General features: G+C 39.8%; 1 protein-coding gene across 8 annotated transcripts in view; it reads right to left on the bottom strand.

Moving 5' to 3' along the window:
- PRDM2 (PR/SET domain 2) overlaps positions 1-24,793 on the bottom strand; it is a 127,440-nt gene that overhangs the window by 77,806 nt on the left and 24,841 nt on the right. For 7 of the 8 annotated variants that reach the window (XM_021936250.2, XM_021936252.2, XM_009197708.4 and 4 more), the window contains 3 exons: positions 18,047-18,164; positions 16,259-16,362; positions 4,163-4,315 (listed from right to left, as the gene is read on the bottom strand). In XM_021936250.2, the coding sequence (XP_021791942.1) occupies positions 4,163-4,315; positions 16,259-16,362; positions 18,047-18,164 (375 nt within the window). Of the gene's footprint in view, positions 1-4,162; positions 4,316-16,258; positions 16,363-18,046; positions 18,165-24,793 lie in introns of those variants that run through there. The other variant, XM_017957365.3, reaches the window with a different exon arrangement.

Here is a 24,793-nt window from a genome sequence, read left to right as displayed (position 1 = left end):
CTGACCAACATGGAGAAACCTTGTCTCTACTAAAAAAATACGAAATTAGCCGGGCATGGTGGTGCATGCCTGTAATCCCAACTACTTGGGAGGCTGAGGCAGGAGAATCGCTTGAGCTGAGGAAGCAGAGGTTGCTGGGAGCTGAGATCGTGCCATTGCACTCCAGCCTGGGCAACAAGAGAGAAACTCCGTCTCAAAAAAAAAAAAAAAAAAAACCTCACACATCCCTGTGGACCTCACCAGCCTCATCTCCTAAGATTCCTCTCCTCCTCCCTCCAGCCACATGGGCTTTTGTTCTATTCCTTTAAAATAAAAAACAAAAGCGGTGGCTCACGCCTGTAGTCCCAGCACTTTGGGAGGCCAAGGTGGGCAGATCACGAGGTCAGGAGTTGGAGACCAGCCTGACCAATGTGGTGAAACTCTGTGTCTACTGAAAATACAAAAATTAGCTGGGTGTGGTGGCACACGCCCGTAGTCCCACCTACTCAGGAGGCTGGGGCAGAAGAATCGCTTGAACCCAGGAGGCGGAGGTTGCAATGAGCCGAGATTGCGCCATTGCACTCCAGCCTGGGTGACAGAGCACGACTACATCTCAAAAAAAAAAAAAAAAAACCATTAGCTTATACTTACTCCAAAGCCTTTGCTCCTACCACTCCTCTTCCTGGATTGCTCTTCCAGCAGACCTTTGCGTAGCCAGCTCCTTCCTATCCAAGGAGTGGGGTTCAAACGTCTTTCCTCAGGAAGGCCTTCCCTGACTCACTGGAGACAAAGCAGCCCTCTCCTACCTAGCTAGTCTCTTATCACATTTTACTGTCTTAACACACTAATCGCTACCGGAAATTACTTTCTTATTTACTTACTATCTGCCCCTTCCCCTGTAACACGGAACATCCACCAGACCAGAAACCTTGTCTGTCCTGTTCACTACCATAGGAGAGAACTCGGTACACGGCAGACTCTCAATAAATATTCACCAAACTAACGAACAGAGGAATGAATAGATAGCAGACTTAACAGCTAACTTTCAGGAATTTTAAATCGTTTTTAATCATATTACAAACAAAACCAGTGCTGAGATTTCCCAATTATCTGGGTGTAACAATAAGCTGAGAAGATACAGAGCCCACAGAGCATCACATGTAATTTCTTTAGAAAACCTAACCCACGGAACACTTAATCTAGAAGAATAGAGTTAAGATAATCACTAGTAAAAAATCTGAGAGGCTTTGTACATACTTGAGCAAATATCAAAGATCAAGACTGGGGGAGGTCTTCAAAAATCAGAACTATGTTATTTCGGACAAAGGTAAAAATAATCGTACTAGTATAGCTAGTTAACACTTCAGGACTTACACTGAACTAAGAACTGTTCACAGAACCTTATATATATATTGGCTTGTTTAACCTTCACAACAAACCATGAAGCAGTTTTATTATTACCTCCATTTTATGGATGAGAAAACTAAGACACAGAGAGATCCTTCGCATGGTCACATATCTAGAAGCCAAAATTTGCTCACAAGACAGTCTGCTCCAGAGTCCCCACTCCTGACCGTGACACCATACCACCTTGTGAAAAATAACAGCAATCATTTATTAGCACTTACTAGGTGCTGGAGCTCTATCTGTATTCACCCATGCAATCATCACAACAACCCTATGAGGTCAATACCGTAATTACCGGTATCTTACAATGAGGGAATTGAGGCACAAAGAGGGACTTAGCTAAGGTTACAAAGCTAGTCAGGTCACACCTGCTTGCCTTGGGTCACTGCAAGTCAAGATCTAAAACAGGCAGTCTGGCCTCAGAGTTCACTCTCCCAACCACTATTCTATCTTGCTTCTCAGTGTTTCTGTGAATTTGCATCAGAGATGAACACATTTTAACTTGAAGTATAATGAAGGAATTGCAGTGTCCTAATATCTACATGAGCTTGCATGCCTTCAAAACTTCCTTCCTGCCGGGTACGGTGGCTCAAGGCTGTAATCCCAGCACTTTGGGAGGCCAAGGCGGATGGATCACGAGGTCAGGAGATTGAGACCATCCTGGCTAACATGGTGAAACCCCATCTCTACTAAAAATACAAAAAATTAGCCGGGCGTGGTGGTGGGCGCCTGTAGTCCCAGCTACTTGGGAGGCTGAGGCAGGGGAATGGCGTGAACCCAGGAGGTAGAGCTTGTAGTGAGCCAAGATCATGCCACTGCACTCCAGCCTGGGTGACACAGCGACACTCGTGTCAAAAAAAAAAAAAATCTTCCTTCCTATTACCTTGTTGTCTCATATTCATCCCCTAGTGAGTATTTCATCTCCACTAAGATTCTACCTCACTGATTCAACCATATGTATTTCTCACTTTAAATACTTTTGAGAAACAGAATGCATTCTTGAATCCAACTTCAAACTCCAATATAAGAAAATTGTAGAGTAATACCTACTAGAAAAGCATGCTACTACGATCTAGCAGAATAAAAATTGAAAACAGGGTTTTAAAGTCCTAAATAAGAAAGTGTAACAAAAAATCTGCAGGGATTGGACACAAGGACCTGGGTATAAACGTGGTAAAAGTCAGTCTAGTTGGCTAACAATGTCAGGAAAGATGCAGCAAAATTAAACAGCTACAGGTTAACTAAACTTCCAGAAGGCCTGCTGCCACTCCACTAACAAAACACAGCACACTGCAAAGCTGGCCACAATTTGAAATATGTGCTCATCAAAAGTGTTCAACTCCATGGAGATCATTTTTCTCGTAGACTATTCTCCAACGTATGACATTTTTAATGGAAGTGAATAAAGAGAAATTTGCCTTATAGCAATTTTGCCTATCTAATGCAAAAAGCAACAACCATCCATCTTAACAGGCTTGAAATTTTGCCTTAGAATATCTCCATGTATAATGTGAGGATCTGTCTTTTTTTTTTTTTTTTTTTTGAGACGGAGTCATGCTCTGTCGCCCAGGCTAGACTGCAGTGGCATGATCTCGGCTCACTGCAACCTCTGCCTCCCGGGTTTACGCCCTTCTCCTGCCTCAGCCTCCCGAGAAGCTGGGACTACAGGCGCCCGCCACCATGCCTGGCTTATTTTTTGTTTTTAGTAGAGATGGGGTTTCACCGTATTAGCCAGGATGGTCTTGATCTCCTGACCTCATAATCTGCCCACCTGGGCCTCCCAAAAGTGCTGGGATTACAGGCTTGAGCCACCAAGTCTGGCCGGATTTGTCTTCTTAAAGAATGTGACCCATGAAAATGAGGGAGACATGGCCTTTGCTCCACGAAGAAATGCAGCAACACTCCACATTTCCTCACATTCATGTCCCTGAATGTACTCCATAACCTCATTACCAATCCTAAAACATGACTTTCTTCTTTTCAACAATTAATATCTCCAAGGAAAAATTTGGCAGAAGGAAGAAACATGTTCTGTTCAATTTCTATTCTCAGTAAAATTTAGGGAAAAGAAAAGCTAATCCAAGGCTGCATTAATATCAAAGACTAACAATGTGTATTCAGTTAACACAGACCCACCATACCTACTGATAGTTTCTTACAGTTGGATAAATCTGCCAGACAGTTCCCAATGCCTCTGTGTCATCGGAGGAGGGAAGCAGCTGCCACATGCTTAACTCATCAGTATCTTTAAAGATGCACTGTGTAATTACTTAACACGATCTTCATGCTTTAGCTCCCTGACACACACAGCAACCATATATTAAAACACAGAATCTTGAGAGTGTGGATGAAGCACTTCCAAATATAATCCTTTCCAGGTCTGCAAAATCATTGTCAGTCACAACTAAGGACAGCATTAGAAAAACATAAGCAAGCCCAGGCATTGTGGCTTGTGCCGGTAATCCCAGCACTTTGGGAGGCTAAGGCAGGTAGATCGCTGAGCCCAGCAGTTTGCGACCAGCCTGGATAACATAGCAAAGCTCTGTCTTTACAAAAAATTCAAAACTTAGCCAGGTGTGGTGGCATGTGCCCATAGTCCTGGCTACTCAGGAGGTTGAAGTCCGAGGATCACCCAAGCCTGGGGAGGCTTAGGCTGCAGTGAGCTGTGATGGAGCCCCTGCACTCCAGCCTGGGCAACAGAATGAGACCGTCTCAAAAAAAAAAAAGGAAAACATAAGCAGTGTAACTAACAGTAAATTAATTCTAACACTGTTACCTTTAAAGTTTTATAGTAAATGGCTCTGTTGATTTCCAGTGGGAATAAATTTTGCTCTTCTCCTGAGCAAGCCCAATTCACATATCGCAGCCAGTTTCCCTTCTCTGGATCAGTGGCATCAATGCACATCCATCCCAAATTTGGGTAATATACCTTGAAAATGGAGAAAAATAAAAAACTTTTGTTAAAATAGGAGTATCTTTAAAATGTTTCCATTTTTTAACTTTTAAGGATAATTCTTTTTCATTATATGCAAGTACTCTATATAAAGCATTTCATAAAAACAAAACAAGCGACAGAGAAAAGACAAATTCAAGGTGAAAACTGGAATTCAAAAGTGTAATTCTCACTATTTTTCTACTTAGGCTTGTTTCCACCCGCCCCACCACCCCCGCACACACACACACACTCTTAAAGAGCTACAGTTAACATGCTTGGTATCTCCAAATGCTTTACAAATATGTACACAGAGACAAATGACAACTATGCTCCGTAAAGTGTGACTTAGAAAGGAAAACAGTTTGCAGTGGTGTTCAGCAGCACAAAGATCCCAAGCTTTCTGGGCTGCTCCGCTAATCGAGTATGGCACCTGGCCCCGCCAGGCTATACAATTCAGCAGGTCCCTTTCTGGCAGGGTTGACAGGGACTTCAGGAGTGAACACGCATTGTGAACCAGGCACATGGGTGACAGGATATGATGCTTCTGCAAACTCAGCTGACCCTTAAAATAGACTCCATCCAAAGCATCTGCAAGGACGAAGGGGCAATGGAACAGACTCTGGGAAATATCAGTGGCCTTCAAAAAGAAAAGGACCAAAACTTCAACCCCTTTCAGGAGTCAAATCAAATCTCCTCTTGCAAGAAGCCTTCCCTTCTCACCCACATCAATTCCTCCCACAGAGGCTTCCAGCACTTATTTATCATCCTTCATTTTAAAAGAACATCTATTTGGCAACTATTTTTAACTTTAATTTTGTGTATACATGCATATATATATATATATATATATATATATATATATATATATATATATACACACACATACACATTTTCCCAAAACCAGTCTACAAAACACTCGAGTAGGCACTGAAACAGAACTGCAGAATCAACTGGCTGACAGACGTGCTGGGCAAAAGAAATGAGTCTTTTACTTTATTTTTAGGAAGAAAGAATATAATCTAGATGTTTCCATTTTTTCCTCATTATTCCCATCATTCATGCCTTCGTCCCTCCCCTCCCCACATTAATCACCTTTCTTCACTGCACCTTTCCTTCTGGAACAAAGCTCCCACTCTGCCCACTGATAGTGAGGATGGTGCTCTTCTGGGCATGCCTGGGTGTCTAGGCCTGTGATTGCCAAGCGGCAGCATCCACCTTACCGGGCCCTAACACTGCCTTCTTCCTCTGGAAAGTCAAACATCAGGCATAATGCTACATGCCTGACATATTATCTCATTTAACCCTATGTAGCAGGCTTATTAGCTCTCCTTTCAACATGTGAAAATTGAGGCTCAAAAGTTAAATAACTTTCCCAAAGTCACCTGTTTAACTGTCATAAAGAAGGGCTTCAACTCAGATCTGCTTGTCTTCTATTTATCACTGCCTTCCTTGACCATCCTGGTTAACTGAACTACCAACATCTAATGAGCATCTACTGTGTAACAGGTACCATGCTACAAGGTGCATTGTAGTTACTTTAATCACCATAGGCACCAAGGAGAGTATCTGTACACAGTAACTTACACAGACATTATTCCCCCATCTGCAATATCAGCTGCCCCTGGGCTCAGGGATAGTAAGTTTCACTTTAATTTACTGCAGTGATGACAGAGTCCCACTCACTCCTCACCCGAATACTGGCACAGCTACCAAGACTGATGAGACTGCAGAGACAAACACAGAGAGAGTTGCCAAGAAAACCACACAGTTCACAAGGTAGCTGGAGTCTATCTACCTGCCTCAGGATAAAAATACAGGTTGTGCCAGAACTTCCTGGCTCTCAGGTCAATACAGCCATATGCAAAAAGCAAAGTGTTACAGTTGAGTAAATTTTTTATTCATACGTAACTCATTTTGTTTCAGAGGAGACTAAGGCATCTTCTAAGTCATACTGACTGATGTACAAAAAGGGAATAGTTGTTTTTGTAGAAAAAGATGACACTTCAATTTTTAGAAATAGGCCAAGAAGTAATTCACAAACGAATACACGTAGCCAAAACCTCGTAATAGTAAACTCAGTTAATAAAAAATAACTTGAAAGTTAAAACAGTTTTAACCTTTTAAATGGGCACACACAAAAAATTTTTCTTAAAGATAGGAAAGGGTGTGGAAAAAAACAGATATTCCCCCAAACACTGCTGATCAGAAAACACATTGATTTTGGAAAGAATTTAGCAGTACCTGACCAAAAAAAAAAAAAAAAAAAATCTTTAAAATATACACACACTAACCAGCACATACACTTGTAGGAATTCATTCTAATGAGATCATTGGACAACTGTACCCAGATGTATATACAAAAATGTTCACAGCAGTGTGGTTTAGTGTAAATTGCTTCTAATTCATGGCTAAATGGAAAACAATATGGAATTAACTCAGTAAATTATGGTCCATCCATATAGCTGAAACCTAAGACACTAAAAAGTACTGTGGTACAAATGATTAATTAGATTGTATGGCAAGATTTATTTCCTATTAGATATACCGATATACTTGAAAACTTTTTCCAATAAACATGCATTATTTCTGTAATTAGAAGAGAGCAAAGATAACCAGATGTTGTGGAAATACATTTATCAGCATAAAGGCATTCACAATACATTTGATTGAATAAAGCATTTATAGGCCAGTCATGGTGGCTCATGCCTTTAATCCCAGCACTTTGGGAGGCCGAGACAGGTGGATTATGAGGTCAGGAGATGGAGACCATCCTGGCTAACACGGCAAAACCCCGTCTCTACTAAAAATACAAAAAAATTAGCCAGGTGTGGTGGCAGGCACCTGTAGTCCCAGCTACTTGGGAGACTGAGGCAGGAGAATGGCGTAAACCCGGGGGGTGGAGCTTGCAGTGAACCGAGATCGCGCCACTGCACTCCAGCCTGGGCGACAGAGTGAAACTCTGTCTTAAAAAAAATAAATAAATAAAAAATAAATAAAAAAGCATTTATAAAAAGTATTTTTAAAGTATGTCATTTTTGTTTTAAGTATATGAACACATGAATATGAAAAGAAAAATAATCTGAAACTAAATACATTAAAATGTCAGCAATGGTTTTCTCTGAGAAGGGGGATAATCCGTAATTTTTATTTTCTTTAATTTTCTATCTTTCCCCCACTGATTTGGTATATTCTACATGGTAAAAATGAGAGGAAGGTGGGAAAAGCAAGTTAGTCTTCTGAATGAAAACCTAAGTTTGAATGAAGGTAGCCAAAGGTCTGAATGGTCTGCTGAATGCTAAGCTAAAATCCTCCTCATCTTCCTCTTCCTCCACAGATATTTCTAAAAATCTTATAGCTTTCACATTTTTATTGAGAGTTCAACTTATGTTTAAGAAACTGAGATTAAAATGTGTTTTCATACAATTCCCATCTTACTTGGTCAAACCTTTGTTTTCAATCAAATTAATTTCAGTGATTGACACACCGACCCTATCTCCAAAATGTGACATAATTTTGCTTCCTCTAACTATCAATGAATAACTAATTTCCAGATCTTTATAAGGGCCAACAAATATTCAACTGACTTGATCCCAGAGAAATACTACCTTATAATCAATTATCTTTTTATTGATTTAGTCTATAAAACAGTCCTTTTTAAAAAGGCAAAGGTATCTAATTATGTACCATGAAAAATGAATTTTGACAAGTTAACTAACTTTCAAATTCAAACTCCCTACTTCGAAAGAACGAAGAAAGAGAGGGACCACTGAACCAAGCAGTGGGCTAGATGACTTACACGTTATTTAACTCTTTTAAGAATTTATAAAATAGGCCTGGCGTGATGCCTATAATCCCAGCACTTTGGGAGGCCGAGGCGGGTCGATCACCTGAGGTCAAGAGTTCGAGACCAGCCTGGCCAACATGGTGAAATCCTGTCTCTACTAAAAATACAAAAAATTAGCTGGGCATGGTGACAGGCACCTGTAATCCCAGCTACGCAGGAGGCTGATGCAGGACAATAGCTTGAACCTAGGAGGCGGGGGTTGCAGTGAGCTGAGATCGCCCCATTGCACTACAGCCTGGGCAACAAGAGCAAAAGCTCCGTCTCAAAAAAAAAAAAAAAAAAATTTATAAAATAACTATGAAATATCACTAAGCTCCTTTATAAGTAAACAAACTTATGGAAGGTTGGTAACTTCAACAGGACAATTAAGTCACTAAAAATCACAGCCAGGATTCAAACCTGATCCCCTCATTTCTTCCTATGCCAAAATAAAACAGATATGCAGACAGGCAAGGAGTTCTCAGCTTGCCTTTCTATTTTCCCTCTTTCCAGACCCTTCTTTCCATCCCTAATCTCCCACAAGTTAGTCAAGCCCTACCTCCTTTCTGCCTCTACCACCTAACAGAGACTGAGTAGTAATTCTTGTCAAGCAGAATGTAATTTTCATACCACTCAATTTCCATTCCATTTAATCCAGTTATAAAATAGCTATAAAATAATCTAAATTCAAATTTTAGTGCACGTGCCAATTTAAACACACATTCAAAATTAAATATTTTATGCTATATAGAGAAAGGTTTGCAAAGAACAAACCAAATTATTAGTTACCTCAGGGGATAGGAGTGAGGGTTATAACTTATAGCCTTCCTTATCATCTACCTATTACATGTATTAATTCAAATTTATAAATTAAAAAAAATTTCTGATTCAACTATTGCAAACATACCATCATTGGAATCCTCAACTGTTCACCTATAAGCACCTCACTCAATCAAAACTTACAGTAACCAGCTTATTTTGATAGAAACCACTCAGGAATTAGGACAAGGCAATGAAGAAACCTCCTCATACTATAGCAACTCCCATGTTGAGAGAAAATTTCTCTTCACTCAAACCAGCTCTCCAAAGTTAGAGTCTACAGCAATAAAACCGTTTCTGCTGGCTGTTCTCTGGATTTCCCTTCCACTGCACGTAACCTGGGGCTCTAACACATGGAGACATAATCTCTCTTGGAGACCTGAGCTCCCATTTCAGTGGGCCTTTGTCCACACCTCCTGAGGCTCCTTTTCACATTTTCATTTTTCTGGGGATCTAGCTTGTTGAATTTCCAATGTTATAATCTACACCCTGCTTTGCACTTCCCTTGTCTGTTCCCAAAAGATAGGCAGGAGGTTCACATTTAACCTCCAATGAGTGCCCGTCGGTAAACCTTGACTCGGAGAACTTTTGGATGTCAGTTCTGGAATCTACACCCTTACCCATTATTATTCTCATTTTCTTGGTTCAAAATACAGCCCATATCCTCTAACATTAGGGGAAAAAGCGATTCTAGGCAATAATTAAGAGATTACTGAATTGGTAATCTTTTTCTATTTCAACTCATATTTGTTAATGAGGAAAATATCTATAGCATCTATTTTAAAAAATCACTGATATGCAATAATTGTACTTACGGAGTACATGTGTTATTCTGATACATGCGTAGCATGTGTAATAATCAAATTAGGGTATTTAAGGATATTCATCACCTCATTTAATGGGTACAAACATCCAGGTAGATAGAAGGAATAAGGTCTACTTGGTTATATTTTTAAAAGAACTCTACAAAAAAAAAATCATCATCATCCAATCCAAGTGTTTTTCTTTGGTGTTCAGGTTCAACTAACATTAACTGAGCCAGAGACGTCTATATCAACTAATTTCATATATATTATCTAATTTGTAGTAAAACAAATCTGGTAGGAACTTACCCTCATTTAAAAGTAGGAATAAAGAAAAAAAAGATAATCTCCCTTTGGTAAAAAAGTGTTTCAATGAAAGCCTTTTTTAAATAAAGGATTTGATTGACATTGCTAGCTAGAAAATACTATACCTTCTTGGTATGTTCAAATTCCAGTTGTTTTTCAGTTACAGAATTAGACACCTGAAGGGTTTGCTGAAGACTGTAAAACTGACATCCTACAAAATTAACTTCCTGGTGACCACAGACAAAAATGGGTCTTCAGTATCAACTACTTCACTGCTCAGATGACTGTAGGAGATCCGAGAGTTATTTTAAGAACTATTCTAATACATCATTGTATTCTAAAATGTTCTGAAAATTCTAGAATAAGGGAAATAAAAGAGAATCTAACAGGTGACAGCACATTTTATTTCAATAAGCACACTTGTCAGAGCACATTTCCCAATATACAAGTGACTTTTATAGAGATCCTAAAACACAAATTTAAAAAATAAATAGCTTGGCCTCTCAAGCCCTTGAAGCCGCACTAACAGAGCCTCTCTTTTAAAATTAGACTGACTAGATTTTATATTACAAGTAGACAAATATTCTGGAAAATCTCCCGACAACAAATGCACAATGAATGTTAACTGGTTCACAGTAGGCACCCAATGAACAGCTACTGGACAAATAATTTATTTTCACTCTTAAATCAGAAGTTCTATCTATGAACCATAGATGTTTAAGAATCCCATATAATCCGATAGGTAACATGCAAAATTTTGTGTACATATGTGCATTTGTGTGTTTTCTGGGGAGATTCTCAAAAGGGTCCACAACACAAAAAAGTGTAAGTCTCTGGGCTTTGCTAACAGGAAGAAGACTGAATAATCAACCAAGAAACGGGCTCCTGGCCTGATTCCAGGACTAATATTCTAAGAATATTATTTTTAAAAAGGCCTTTATTTTAAAAAGGCTTTCATTGAAACACTTTTTTACCAAAGTGAGATCATCTTTTTTAAATTTATTCCTACTTTTAAATGACAGTAAGTTCCTAACAGATTTGTTAGGAACTTCATGAAGGCACGTAGAACTCAGATTTCTCTCCTGTGGAAAGATCTAGGTCATTTCTAGTATTCCTTTATTCCACAAATAAAAATTTCCGTGAGGTATTACCAGTAGTTTATAACACCACAAACATTTTATGCCCAGCATGGTGTTGAAGAACTTAGGACAGTGCCTGGTACGTGCTAGAAGTTTAATAGGGGTTAAATGAATGAATAAACAAACTCTCAAAGAGAATTTTTTTTTTTTTGCACCAGACCAAGCTGCCAATCTGAGTACAAGTTAACCTGTTCAAAAAGATCACTTAATTCTCTGTACTTCAATGTCCTCATCTGTCCTGCAGTTCCTGAGAGAAGAGGAATGTAATTGACTCATCTGTTTCTATGACAACCAATTCTACAGCCATCCCACCTTTAATTACTTTGTTCAAAACCTATGCACTGCTATTAACCACTCAGCTTCTCAGCAAACCTGAAACCAGACATCACCACATTCACTCCTACTGCTACTCTTCCCGACACATCAAGACCAAGGCTGAGCAAACTTTCTGTAAAGGGCCACACACAAATATCTGCAGTTTTGCAGGCCATTTGGTCTCCATCACCACTGCTCAACTCTGCAATTATGGGGCAAAAGAAGCCGTACGTAATATTTAGATGAATGACCATAGCTGTGTTCCAATAAAACTTTACTCATGAACTGAAATTTGAATTTCATATAATTTTCATATGTCACAAAACGTTTTTATTTTTCCAACCATTTAAAAATGTAAAAACCATTCTTAGCTCCAGCGCTGAAATAAACAGGTGGCAGGTTGGATTTCCTTAGTGATCCAAACCTTTTCCCACTGCTAGAAAGCAGCACTGAGAGCTGAAAAGTACTTTCTGAGAAAAGGTTCTGCAGAATCAGCTGGCTGACTTCTCTCTCTTCTTCTTGCTTGCAATTTTAACTTACAAATAATTTGAAATCAGAAGAACTGAGATAGCGAGGACTATAAAACTCACCTGTTAATATTTAATCATAGCAGCGCTGACTGATAAAAAATGTTTACATATCTTTTAAAAATTACATTAAAGTCTTCTCATTATACAGAGACAATTTCTCTATCAATCTTAACTGACATGCAATTTTACTTTCTTCCCTCTATCCTCCTGACCTCAAAATTTGTTGCCTGAATGAATAAAATGCAAATATTAATAGAAGCAGTGACCACTGGTCTTCCTCTATAAAAACTGATATTTTTAACTATATAATATTAAAAAGATTAACAATACTGGATTTTAAAAGGCTGGCAAGAAACATATACCCTTGGTGGTTGTATAAATAATTAATAGTACAATCCTTCTGGAGGGAAAACGTTTGGCAAAATTTATAAAAAGTTAAAATGTATATAACTTTTTGACAACATTTATACTTCTAGAAATTTAAGAAAACAGACAAGTCAACACATATTTATATACAGTGAGTTTTATACTTTGAAGAATTATTTATAATCATAAAAACACTAAAATAATTTAAACGTCCAACATAAGGCTTGGTTAAATAAATCATGAATGGTATACAATGAAATTCTGGGTAGGCGTAGGAATAATGATGTAAATAAGCCAGGTGCAGTGGCTCGCACCTGTAATCCCAGCACTTTGGAAGGCTGAGACGGGCAGATCGCTTGAGCCCATGAGCCCGTGAGTTCAAGAACAGCCTGGGCAATATGGTGAAACCCCATCTCTACCAAAAATACAAAAATTAGCTAAGCATAGTGGCACAGGCCTGTCCCAGCTACTCGGGAGGCTGAGGCAGAAAGACCACTTGAGCCCAGGAGGTAGAGGATGAGCTGTGAACATGCCACTGCATTTCAGCCTGGGCAACAGAGCAAGACCCTGTCTCAAAAAAAAAAAAGAAAGGAAGGAAGGGAGGGAGGGAGGGAGAGAGGGAAAGAAACAATAACATAAATAAGTAGTCCACATAGATATGTCCACAAGATACTGAAAGCAAAAAAAGCATTATAAACTGCATGTACTGTTTGATCTCAATTGTAAAAATTTCTACATACGGGTTGTAAATGTACCAGTGTATATGTGAGGCTGAAAACAGAGAAGCAGCAAAGCAAGGAGTTAAAAGAACGTTCAGGAAGATGTTCACAGTGGTTGTGCCTGGATGGTAGGCGTTTCAGTGATTTTTATGTTCTTGTATATATTTTTCTGTATTGTTTCTATTATGTTGCAGTGAGCATGTATTGAGCATGTATTAATTTTAAATTTTAAAAGATTTATTAGAACATATAACACAAAGAGTGACCGCTAATGTAAACTGTGGACTTTGGGTAATAACGACGTGTCAATGCGGGTTCATAGGCTGACAAAGGCCCCACTCTGCCGCAGGAGGTTGATAGTGGGGAAGGCAGTGCATGTGTGGGGACAGCGGGTATTTGGGAACTATCTGTACTGTTTGCTCAATTTTGCCGTGAACCTAAAACTGCACCAAAAAAAAAAGAAGTGTATTTAAAAAAAAAACAAAGCTTACTAAAATAATTCTTATCCAAGCAATTCTAAAGTTCTGTTAATTAGAAGCAATTTGAGTCCCATAAAAGTACATCTAAAAGGCTTTTATCAGAGGTGGTTTTAAAATACGGCAGATTCCTCGGCGCGGATGGGGAGAGTCAAGAGAACGAAAACACCAAGTCCCGAGCGCCAGCTAGCTGGTGGCTCCCTGCCAGAAACCCATCGAAGAACGCGCTCTCCTTGTGAGAACCTATTTTGTGCATTCACCCTGAGGATACTCTACTGTTCCTCTCCTGTTATTTCTGATTTAACAGAATGTTTTCAGTGAAAGCTCAGAGAACTTAAGACTGGGTTAGATAATCAAGGGCTCAAGGAGAGCAATTTAACACTGTCTTAGATTAGCTTTAAGATGGAATTCTGGCTGGGGTCTAAGACCCTGCTGCTAAAAGATAAGATGGTCTTAGGGGATTTGATGGAAGAACAAATACCCAAGATGAGATTCTGATGATAAGCCATTCCTGTTACATTAATACAAGGCATTCTGATGCAGGTCTGAGGGTAAGAGCAGAGCTGGAATAAATTAATGGGAAACTACTAAGTCTTACCTCAATGTTCATTTTATTCTTTCTAAGAAATATTTACATTATAATTTATACTTCCTTTGCCATATACACACTTACACATGTATGTCACATCTATTGACTTTTATTTTAACAGAGCAAAAGGCTTACAGGTTTCTATAGCAAATGTATACTTTGTAGTCAGAACTACTTGAATGAGTTTTTTTTTAATTGCAGGAAGACAAAAGCCACCCTTGATAAGAACTAGGATTCTTATCAAGGATTTGCAAACTCTAGTAGTACAGTATATAAGAAGTATCTTACATTAACAATGGGATGTTAACAGGTTTATAGAAGAAATTCTAATAAGTCATGGTTCCAAATTCTCAGCAACTATCAAGTCATACTATGTATGAATCTCAATGCAAATGAAGCTTAATTTACAAAAAGGACTATTAATAAATGATACGATATGCCCAACAATATCAAGTTGTTACATGGGATAAAATAGGTACTACTAACTTAAGTTTAATATTGATGGCACTTGTTCAAGATCAGCGTTATCAACACAGCACTAGAGTAAGCAGTTTCTGGTTCCTTGACATTATTCTCACTAAACGTAGTGCTAAACCTGGTGGGCAAATTTGTTACTTTCCCTTGGGAAACATCTAAAATTAAAAATGCAGTTTATTTGGGAGAATAATTTTGTGTTCAAGACATTTTTAATCACGCAGGCATTATCTTAACATTTTTTGGCCAGGCAGCTTTTCTACAAACACAGAACTCTTACACCTCAAAAGTGGTGAAATAACAGAATGCAATGACTCTTGTGGTAAATCCTCATTTCCTAAGACACCCCCCTTTAAGAGTCAGAAGATACATTATAACAAATTCATAAGAAACAAAGAACTCAAAATTATTGGGAGAAACTGTCGGATTTTTGAGTTGGAAACAGCTTAGAGCATGAAGAAAAATAGCAGCGTACCTCAACCATACAAATGCCACAGAACTTCTTGATGAAAAGTGTCCACACATTTCCTAGCCATATTTTATTTTTAGGCTTTTATATGTTAATGTGTAAAAAACAGATGTGATTCAATTTCAGACAATCTAATAGGAATGCTTTTCCTCACCAGCCAAAAACTTAACTTGTTTTGAAAAGGAGTCACACCATGGAGCTCCTTTAAGAATTCAGGGGGCTTCCAGGGGGCACTGACTTGAACTAAATTCATCACAAATGCTGAATTCCTATGCAATACCCCAGGGAACAACAAAAGCAACAATGACAAATTTGATCTTCACAACTATCCTAGGAGATATCTTTTATCTCTGTTTTTTAAATTGAGGGTTTTCTAGCCCAGAGGTTATATACCCTGCTCCAAGTCACGAAGCTAGAGGTAGGATTTGAACTCAGGCAATGCAATGAAAACCTTAACTGCCTCCAGTGAGGCAGGGAGAGATGCATTCTAGTTCTGCATCTACAGGCCTCTCGAGTGGAGCCCCACAGAGAAGGAGAGCTCAGCTCTGTCTCCTGACTGCTTCCCCTCTCAAAGGAGCGTGCAGATGCCCTGCTGTCTTCCAGGATTGCTCGGAAAACATGAAATTAATAGATGAAAAACTCCTGAAAAATTACAAGCGCTATATATGAGCCATATGCTAAATATATCCAACTCTGAATCTCCTAGCAACACCGAAATTACTTTCTAAAATATAGAGAAGAACCTAACAGTGCTTTCTTTGCAGCCACCATAGTGTCTTTTATGGGGTTTATCTGGAAGCCTGTGAAGTGACAAACCATCGAACAGGAAGTCAAAGTCTTAGTTGCAAAGCAAAACACCTTGGACACGGCAATATAAAACATGGATTTGACATTTATTGTTGAGGACAGCCAAGCAGTTTCAAAATACAAAAGCATATATAAATAGCAGTCTGTATCCAGGGAAACACATTTTCTCTTTAATAAAAATATTCTTGATTTTAAAGAACACATTAAAATGATTGTTTTAATTTCAAAATGTCAAATTCTGAGAGAACAGAATAATTATTTCATAAAACTCTGAAAAACAAAGAATCAGAATTACTTCTTACCTCCCACATGTATACATTATTCTTAACCTGAGATCTTTTTTTCTTATCACCAACAAATGGCCCAAATTTTTTGCCTTTTAAAATTGGTTTAGTGGCCCAGACACCTAGAAAATAAAATCAGTATTTTTATAATGCATCATGGTTATTTTAAAGATTGAAACCATTAAAATCAATTAAGTTTCACAAAATAGGTAAAAGGCTAGACTGCCTAAATCAAGCTAATGTTAAATAGCCTGAGATCAACTTAAATTAAGTCAAGTCCTCAATGGGGATTTTTATTTTTCTTCTTTATACTCTTCTGTTCTATAAAGAACCTACATTGTTTTATAATTAGAAAAAAATGTTGTATATATTTTTAAATGTTTTGCATGTAACACTACCCATACAGTAGGATCACAAATACTTGAATAACAGTCACAACAACTGAAGAGAAAAAATATTGGAATGGAGTGAAACTACAACTGATTTTTAAACTCCTCTGTCTGCTTGTCTGTAAAGTTCAAATTGTCCCTAATGAACATGACTTGTTCTTTTAAAGGGTGAGAAATATAGTTTTATGAATAAATATTTTTGAAGTTCATTTGCTTAAAGTGGAAAACGCTTTCCTGCCTAACTAAGCTTCCTGAAAACTTAGCTACTGGAACGGCTCACTTTTCAGTTTCTAACAGCCAAAATAGCTATTCATCCACAGTATTCTTAGGGTTATTTCTATTTACTATGCACTGACCATAACAGAAAGAGATTTAATGAGCAAGCAGGCAGTGAAATGGCAGGAGTCTGGCCCAGCAGTCAACAAACTGGCACACAGCAGCACCTCAGATCGGTTCCCTCACCTTTTGGCTTCAGTTTCCTCATGTACGGAATGGGGGGTAAAGGCTGGGCCGGTCCTATCCTGCTAGGATGTACAAATCCCACTTTTCTGTAAGTCTGCTATGAACTGCATTTGACAACAACACTAACAATCAATTAGTTGAGCTATAAAATCAACCACTTTCATTTGAACAATATATTCAAACTGCTCAATGAATAAGTTTCCAATGAGAATTTTTAAAAGCATGTGTTAAAACTTTTTCACACACGTGTACATATAAATTGGAGTATCGGAAGTACATCTAAAAAAAAGAAACAGGGATATAAATATGATGTATTCCAAGACTGTATTTTGACTAAAGTTTTACAATTCACTTCCTTAGCCTTCTGTCTAAAGATTAGGCCACAAAAAGACCAAACACACACAAGCTTGGTTTGTGTTCAAGGAGAAATCCCAGCCAGAAGAATTTAGATACACTCACAGCATGTCATTCATTCAAGTATCTACTGAGGGTCCACAAAGTGTCTGGTACTGGAGGCACAAAGATACATAAGAAATAAAGGCACAAGAAACAACAGGGCCAAGTGTAAAAATAATTACAAAACAATGAAGTGAATATAATGGCACAATCACGCTCATCATGGTGAAATCAGAGAGAAGGGAACAACACATTCTGTGGGGCGAGGTTCAGCAACGAGACTCACAGGAGGAGGACACTTGGGCAAGTAAAGAAGGATGGGATGTGTGTGTGTGTGTGTGTGTGTGTGTGTGTGTGTGTTTTCCCAGTTTTATTTTTACAACCCATGTCCAACCTGGATTCTTGACTGGAAAATGCATCAACACCATAAAATCTTCTAAGTCAAGGGTAAATCCGCTGCTTTTATGGTGTGCTCCCTACCTGACATGCCCCTGCAGGAAGCCGCACTGCCACCTGCTCTTTACTGCCTGACTTGCTCCGGGACAGGAGGAGTACTCACCAATCCGGGTCTTGTCAACAGCAGAAGGGAAAAGCCTCACTTCCTCCGGAAGTCCTCGCAGCACATGTTCGGGTACCTCAGCCAGGGTCTCGGTGGCCACCGCAGGCTCAGTAGTGTTCTGCAAGTCAAGAAATAGAAGGATCATAGCAAAAGAAAGAAAACCCAAATCGTGGGGTTGTTTTTTTTTCTGGTTCAATGAGCAAATATGCAAAAATGTAATCGAAACCTGAAGCTGGCAAGCCAGACCAAAACGATGATGTCAAGCATTTGAGGAGCTGCTTTGATGCTTGTTTGTAACTGTCCAAAGGAAACCACTGCAGCCTTCAAGCATGTCTGTGTTACTCTATTTTGTTCCAGCCACCTGTGGCCATTTCCAAAACATGATAATCTCTGGCACCATACTGCTTTAAACTCAAATAGAATCTGGCAGCAAAATATAGCATAAGCTTACTTCTAAATCAAAGGCTACCATCAGTACCTTAGCACATTTACAAAATAAAAACCAACACTGCCCACTTCAATGAATGCTTTCAGCACACACCACAAAGGCTACTGGGGCCCTCCAACCCTGCCCCATCCATGTTGCCCTCCAGCAACAACCCCTAACTGGATGGGGCCTGAATATTCCATTCCAGAACACAACAACTTATTGTGGTCCCTCACTGCAAGTGCCACCTCTCCAGGAAACAGTAATTTACCGCTGTTCACCAAGTCACTAAACAGCAAAATCACCAGGATATCACCGAGTTGCTAAGAAACAGAGAATTTTTTAAAATTACTTTTCAAAGTTTATGCTGGAATTCATAATCTTAAGAAAAGATTACTATTAGGTATCTATGTAAGGGAAGGAGAGATTTGAGCCAACTGGTAGAATATGACTGTTATTTTTTGATAACTTTCAAATCAAAGGAACACCAAGGGTCTAGTAACCAGTACATTATATATCCTACGGAGCTGATGTGCTTATCCAGTCTAACTGATGTGCGTATCACGGCACTGCTAAGAATGATAGGCTTTGTAGTCCGAGTGTGTTTCATTTCACTGCACAGGGAAACATTTCTCCAGGACTTTTAAAGGAATCAACACAAGCAAAAGTAAACCCCCAAACAAAAAAGATCCATTTTTCCCACAACAATGAAGCTCATGTCGTCCTCAAGAATATATGTACAAAGAAAAGAATAGCATCCAAACTGGTATACTCTCAGCATTTCAATTTTTGGTTTATTAATTATCAACAGTCTACTTCAAGAGAAATAAATATCACAGTCACAACCATGGTCATCTACTCTCTGGCCTGCTTCAAGCTGGAGAGCCCAAGACAGGGCATCTAGAGACAGGTTCATCTCTCGTGCAGAGCCGAGCCAAATGAGCCTACATTTCAGACACATAAATGCTTTGTTCCTGCTTGATTTACACCTTTGTCCCAACAATATCCCCGAAACATTTTCAAAACATAAGATAGCCAATTAGCCCCAGAAAATGGTCTTACTGGTACTTCCAATTAGCTAAAGTGTGAATAAATTAACTACAGACATTTTTCACTTCTAAATATAGTGTCCCCATTTTTAAATTCTTAATCTATTAGCTGGATTTTTGGAAATGTGAACAATTTATTTCCAAAGAGGGAAAAGGTATTACATTGGTAGTTGCCATTGGCATCCTAAGCTACATAATGATTATTTCCTAACACTGATAAAGTAAGTGACATTAACAAATATTAGCCAGAGTGATGTCCTATCAGTACTGGCCATTTAGTAAAGTAAAAGGGGGTCTTCTTCTTCCGTCTCAGTTGGGACCCTAGGCAAACACGCAGCACCATTTATTCTCCCCAGAAGCACAGCCGATTTCAAAAGTCACCGTGTCTGCTAACCTAAACGGATACTTCCAGGCACTTTCACAGTGATTCTAATGACAACTTCATATTTACTGAGAACTTCCTTGCTCAAGGCACTGTGCTGTCTTACGTGCTGGGGAGAATTTACTCCAAATAGCCCAAGAAACAGGTGTTATCAGTGTCTCCCCATCTCCACACAGAGCAGGGAATTAGAGCTTACGGACGTTGCTTAAATGGCTCAAAGCCTGGATCTGAACCCGTATCTGTCCGATCTGAGTGCCTATGGTCAGTCCTAACCATCATGGAGTTTTCACTTAAGATTCTGCTGGAATATCATCTAAGAACCTCTGCCCTAAAACTTCCAGATTTCCATGGAAATGTCAGCAGGAGATGGTGCTTAAGGCAGGAATGGTCATTCCCATAGGAAATGTGTAACTTCAAGTTGGAGAGCACGTGTATTAAAATTTCTGAAGCACCCGAGAACATAAAGGACCTCAGCAGAGAGGCCATGGGAAAAAGAAATACCAAAAAATCCTATGCATTTGTTTATCTGTTTTAAGTCAACCCATTATTTTTTGTCTTTTTTTTTCTTTTAAATTACTCTTTTATTCCACATCTTGTCCCAGTAGACCCATTGGTTTTCCTTTTGGACTCATACACCCAGTAGAGGAAAGCTTTTTCTGTTATTGTCGTATCCTTCACACTACAAAAGGACCGAACTACAAGAGGAGCACCTCAGCTCACAGCAGCACAACCCAGACACTGGGCAGCCCCAGGGCCGGCCCTCCCTTCCGCCCACACCCCCACTGGGCTCTCCATGGCCGTGGCTATGGCTGCAAACTGTCTAGAACATTTCTAGAAAATCAATGATTTGAGGAGTAGAAAGTACACTGGACTTCCTGAATAGTCCAGTCTACTAGTAAATAGTCCAGTCTACTAGAAAGTAGGCTGGACTTCCTAAATAGAACCACCCTCTTTTCTTGCTTGGTTCTCCTTCATAGCTCTTACCACAGTTTTAAATGCTTATTTGTATAGCTCTGTGTTTACTGTGTGCCTCCTCTGTGAGACTGCAGTGAAGACAGATGGTGTCTATCTTATTCAATGTTGTGTTCCCCCAGCTTAGCAGTAGATTTCAAATGTTTGTTGTCACTTAAATACTTGAATGAGTGCATGGCTCTTTGTAAGCTAACTTAAAGCTTTTTCTAAAAAGGAGGGATAGAAATAAATAAAAGAGCAGGGTCATCTATCAGGAAGTATCTTCTCCACATGAGCCTGAATTTCTTGAATTTGAGGTAGGTATTCTTCTGAATCAATATAAGAACCCTTTTTTAGAAAATGTGGTATGCCATTAATTCCAAGCAATCAATGTACAAGTAAACCTTAGGAACAAAGGAATGTTTTCAAAAAGTTCTCTCCCCTACATACTCATAAACTGGGATCTCTTCTTGGTATATATCCTGATAGGATTAGATGTAATATTATATCTAAATGGGTTCATCTTGATTCTTACACTAAAGAATCACAATTTGATCCTGGCACTATTTCCCAGATTGATCTTGTCTAAAATAAATTGCACCATCTACTCTATATATTTATTTATATATTTCCGAATCCCTGCTATGGGCCAGGCAATGTTCTAGGCAGCACACTTGTCTCAACAAGGCATCACTCTGGTGAGAAATAGAGACAAAATTAAACACATACATACAACGGCTGATGCCCTGTAGAAAACTCAAGCACAAAAAAGGGGACACATGCCTTCTGATCAATGGCGAATAAAAAAAAGAGGGGAATGTCGGGTGCAATGGCGCATGCCTGTGATCCCAACACTTTGGAAGGCCAAGGCAGGCAGATTACCCCTGAGGTCAGGAGTTCGAGACCAGCCTGGCCAACATGGTGAAACCCCGTCTCTACTAAAAATAGAAAAATTAGCTAGGCGTGGTGGTGGGCGCCTGTAATCCCAGCTACTCAGAAGGCTGAGGAGGCAAGAGAACTGCTTGAGCCCGGGAGGCAGAGGTTGCAGTGGGCCGAGATCGTGCTACTGCACTCTAGCCTGGCTGACAGAGCGAGACTGTCTCAAAAAAAAAAAAAAAAAAACAACAGGAAACACAGTCACGGAGTCATGGAATAGGGATGGGGATGCCTTTTCAGACAGACAGGTGAGGCCTCTCCAGAATTAGAAAGGAAATCTGTGACAATATTGGGGAAACATGCCAGGAAAAGAAAACAGCCAGGACCAAATCTCAAATTAAGAGGAAAAGCAGTATCTGGGCAAAAAGACCAATGTGTCCAGAGCAGAGGAGTTGGGAGAAGCAGCTAGAACTGAGGCAGGAGGGGCAGGCAGGGGTACGGCCTCTGAGAAACACTCATCGCCATTCACTCGTCTACCCATTCGCGGAGTAGAAGTCATCAAGCAGAGAGCAGAGAGCAGATCGCAAGCTCTGCAAGGCACCCCAACTGCTGGCGTTCCCAGCACACCCCATCCTTGCTGACCCTGAATAGAAGTATGTTCCTGTCTTATGGGTTTTTAACACTGATTACTGTGATATGAAAGAAGCTAAAGGACTTCTCTGCTTCCCTGTTAGTTGACCTCAGTGAGGACTCATTATTTGACTGCTTAATGAAGTACAGTCTTTAAACATGTATCAGTGAACAGATCTGGAACAATAAGTATTAAATTTAACATGTTAAATTTAAGTCAATTTAATGTCATTTAGTTATTAACTATTAATTGATCTCATTAATCCGATGTTTCCAACTTCCTACCTCAAACTCAAAGAAAGTCACTACTCGCTTCTCTTCCCCCAATTAATCGCCAAAGCCTCCCTCCTTCATTCAGCCCATTCGTCAGACACTAACACATACTCCCTGAGTGTCTGCTCAGAGCTAGCACCATGCTAGGTGGTAAGGATCAAGGACCCCCTCCTCATGAAGTCCACTGGCTAGAGAAAGAACTTCTCTGTTCCTGCTCCCTGAGATAAGAAACCTTAGAGAGATTTTGATTCATGAGGTTTGACCTTGCTAGGGAGCCTCTGAAGGGCCTTTCTACTGCTTTCCTGATACATTTCCTCTGACCCAGGATGACCTTCCCATGCTGGACGGGGTGAGGAGCTTAGGGAGTACAACATGTATTCCATCCTCCGGGCCAAGATCTGTGCTAAGCACTTTACATGCATTACCTCATTTAATCCTCACAACAATAACAATCACAACTAACACAGATGGAGCGTTGGAGATACGTCAGACACAATTCCAAGCACTTATCACCTCACTTAATCTGCACACTACCAATTGCTATAGGTACTTTTATGATCCCCATGTTACAGATGAAACTAAACCTTGCCCATAGTCACAGCCAGCAGGTGGCAGAGCTAGGTAATTTCAATCCAGACAATCTGGCTTCAGGGTCTGGATTCTCAAATACCATGCCACAGAGCAGCCCTGCTGAGTAACTTTCCCAAGCTACATAGTTTTAAAGTAGTGGAGCCAAGATAAAATCCAGACAGATTCCAGAGTCTACATTCTAACCACCAACCCAGTGGTGTCTCATACCTCACAGTCCGTGGACACCTGAGAATTCCCTTTCTGGGGCCCACAAGGTCAGAGCTATTGCTATAACAACACTAAAATGTTGTCTGCCTTTTTCACTGTCAGGTGTGTAGAGTGGAGTTTTCTGGAGGCTATTGTATGTGAAAATGTCATCATTCTGGTGGTTCATGAGATGTGTGATTGCTTAATCTTATGTTTTAATTTTTTCTGATTTATCAATAAGGCCTGTAGTCTAACTAGCATTATTATACCAAATCAATTTCCCAGCTTTCATATTGTCCTAAAGCTTTGTAAGATGTTACTGCTAGAAACAGCTGGGTAAAGAGTACACAGGACTTGGGCCGGGCGCAGTGGCTCGTGCCTGTAATCCCAGCACTTTGGGAGGCCGAGGCGGGCAGATCACTTGAGGTCAGGAGTTCGAGACCAGCCTGGCCAACATGGTGAAACCCTATCTCTACTAAAAAAACAAAAACTAGCCGAGCGTGGTGGCACACGCCTGTAATCCCAGCTAATCAGGAGGCTGAGGCAGGAGAATCACTTGAACCCGGGAGGCGGAAGTTGCAGTGAGCTGAGGTTATGCCACTGCACTCCGGCCTGGGGGATAGAGCAAGACTCCTTCTCAAAAATAAATAAGAGTACACAGGACTCTCTACACTATTCTTACAACTTCATGTGGATCTATAACGATTTCAAAATAATTTATTATAATTTCCAATATGGTAAACATCCATAGATACAACAAACATCATCAAAAAGCTCGAGCTGCTGCTGCACTAAGACCGCCTCCAGTCTTCCATCGTACCTCCCCTCTCAGGGCTGAGAAGCAGAAGCTAGGACCGATTCCTAGAGACCAAACCTACAAGAGTGGAGGGAGGCAGCGGGGGCTTAATCCACACATTCACGTTCTACGTTCTCCCCTTCCTGGGCACCTCCCCCACTTCCTGAGTACAACTGTTAACATTAAAAACTACAAGAGTTACAACTATAAGCTTTCTCCCCTCTTTCTCCTCGTTCCTTTTTCTCCCTCTATGCCCTGCAATATCTTTTTCTTCCATACTTTGTTATACGTATTTTCCCTCAAAAATAAGCCATGAACTTTGGAAGGTAGAGGCGGGTGGATCACGAGGTCAGGAGATCGAGATCATCCTGGCCAACATGGTGAAACCCCGTCTCTACTAAAAATACAAAATTTAGCGGAGCATGGTGGTGCACGCCTGTAGTCTCAGCTACTCGGGGGGCTGAGGCAGGAGAATCGCTTGAACCCAGGAGGCGGAGGTTGCAGTGAGCCGAGATCGCGCCACTGCACTTCAACCTGGGCGACAGAGCGAGACTGTCTAAAAAATAAAAATAATAATTTTAAAAAA

Source organism: Papio anubis, chromosome 1 (genome assembly GCF_008728515.1).
Source record: "Papio anubis isolate 15944 chromosome 1, Panubis1.0, whole genome shotgun sequence".
Taxonomy (NCBI): domain Eukaryota; kingdom Metazoa; phylum Chordata; class Mammalia; order Primates; family Cercopithecidae; genus Papio; species Papio anubis.
This window is presented reverse-complemented; position numbering and strand designations above follow the sequence as displayed.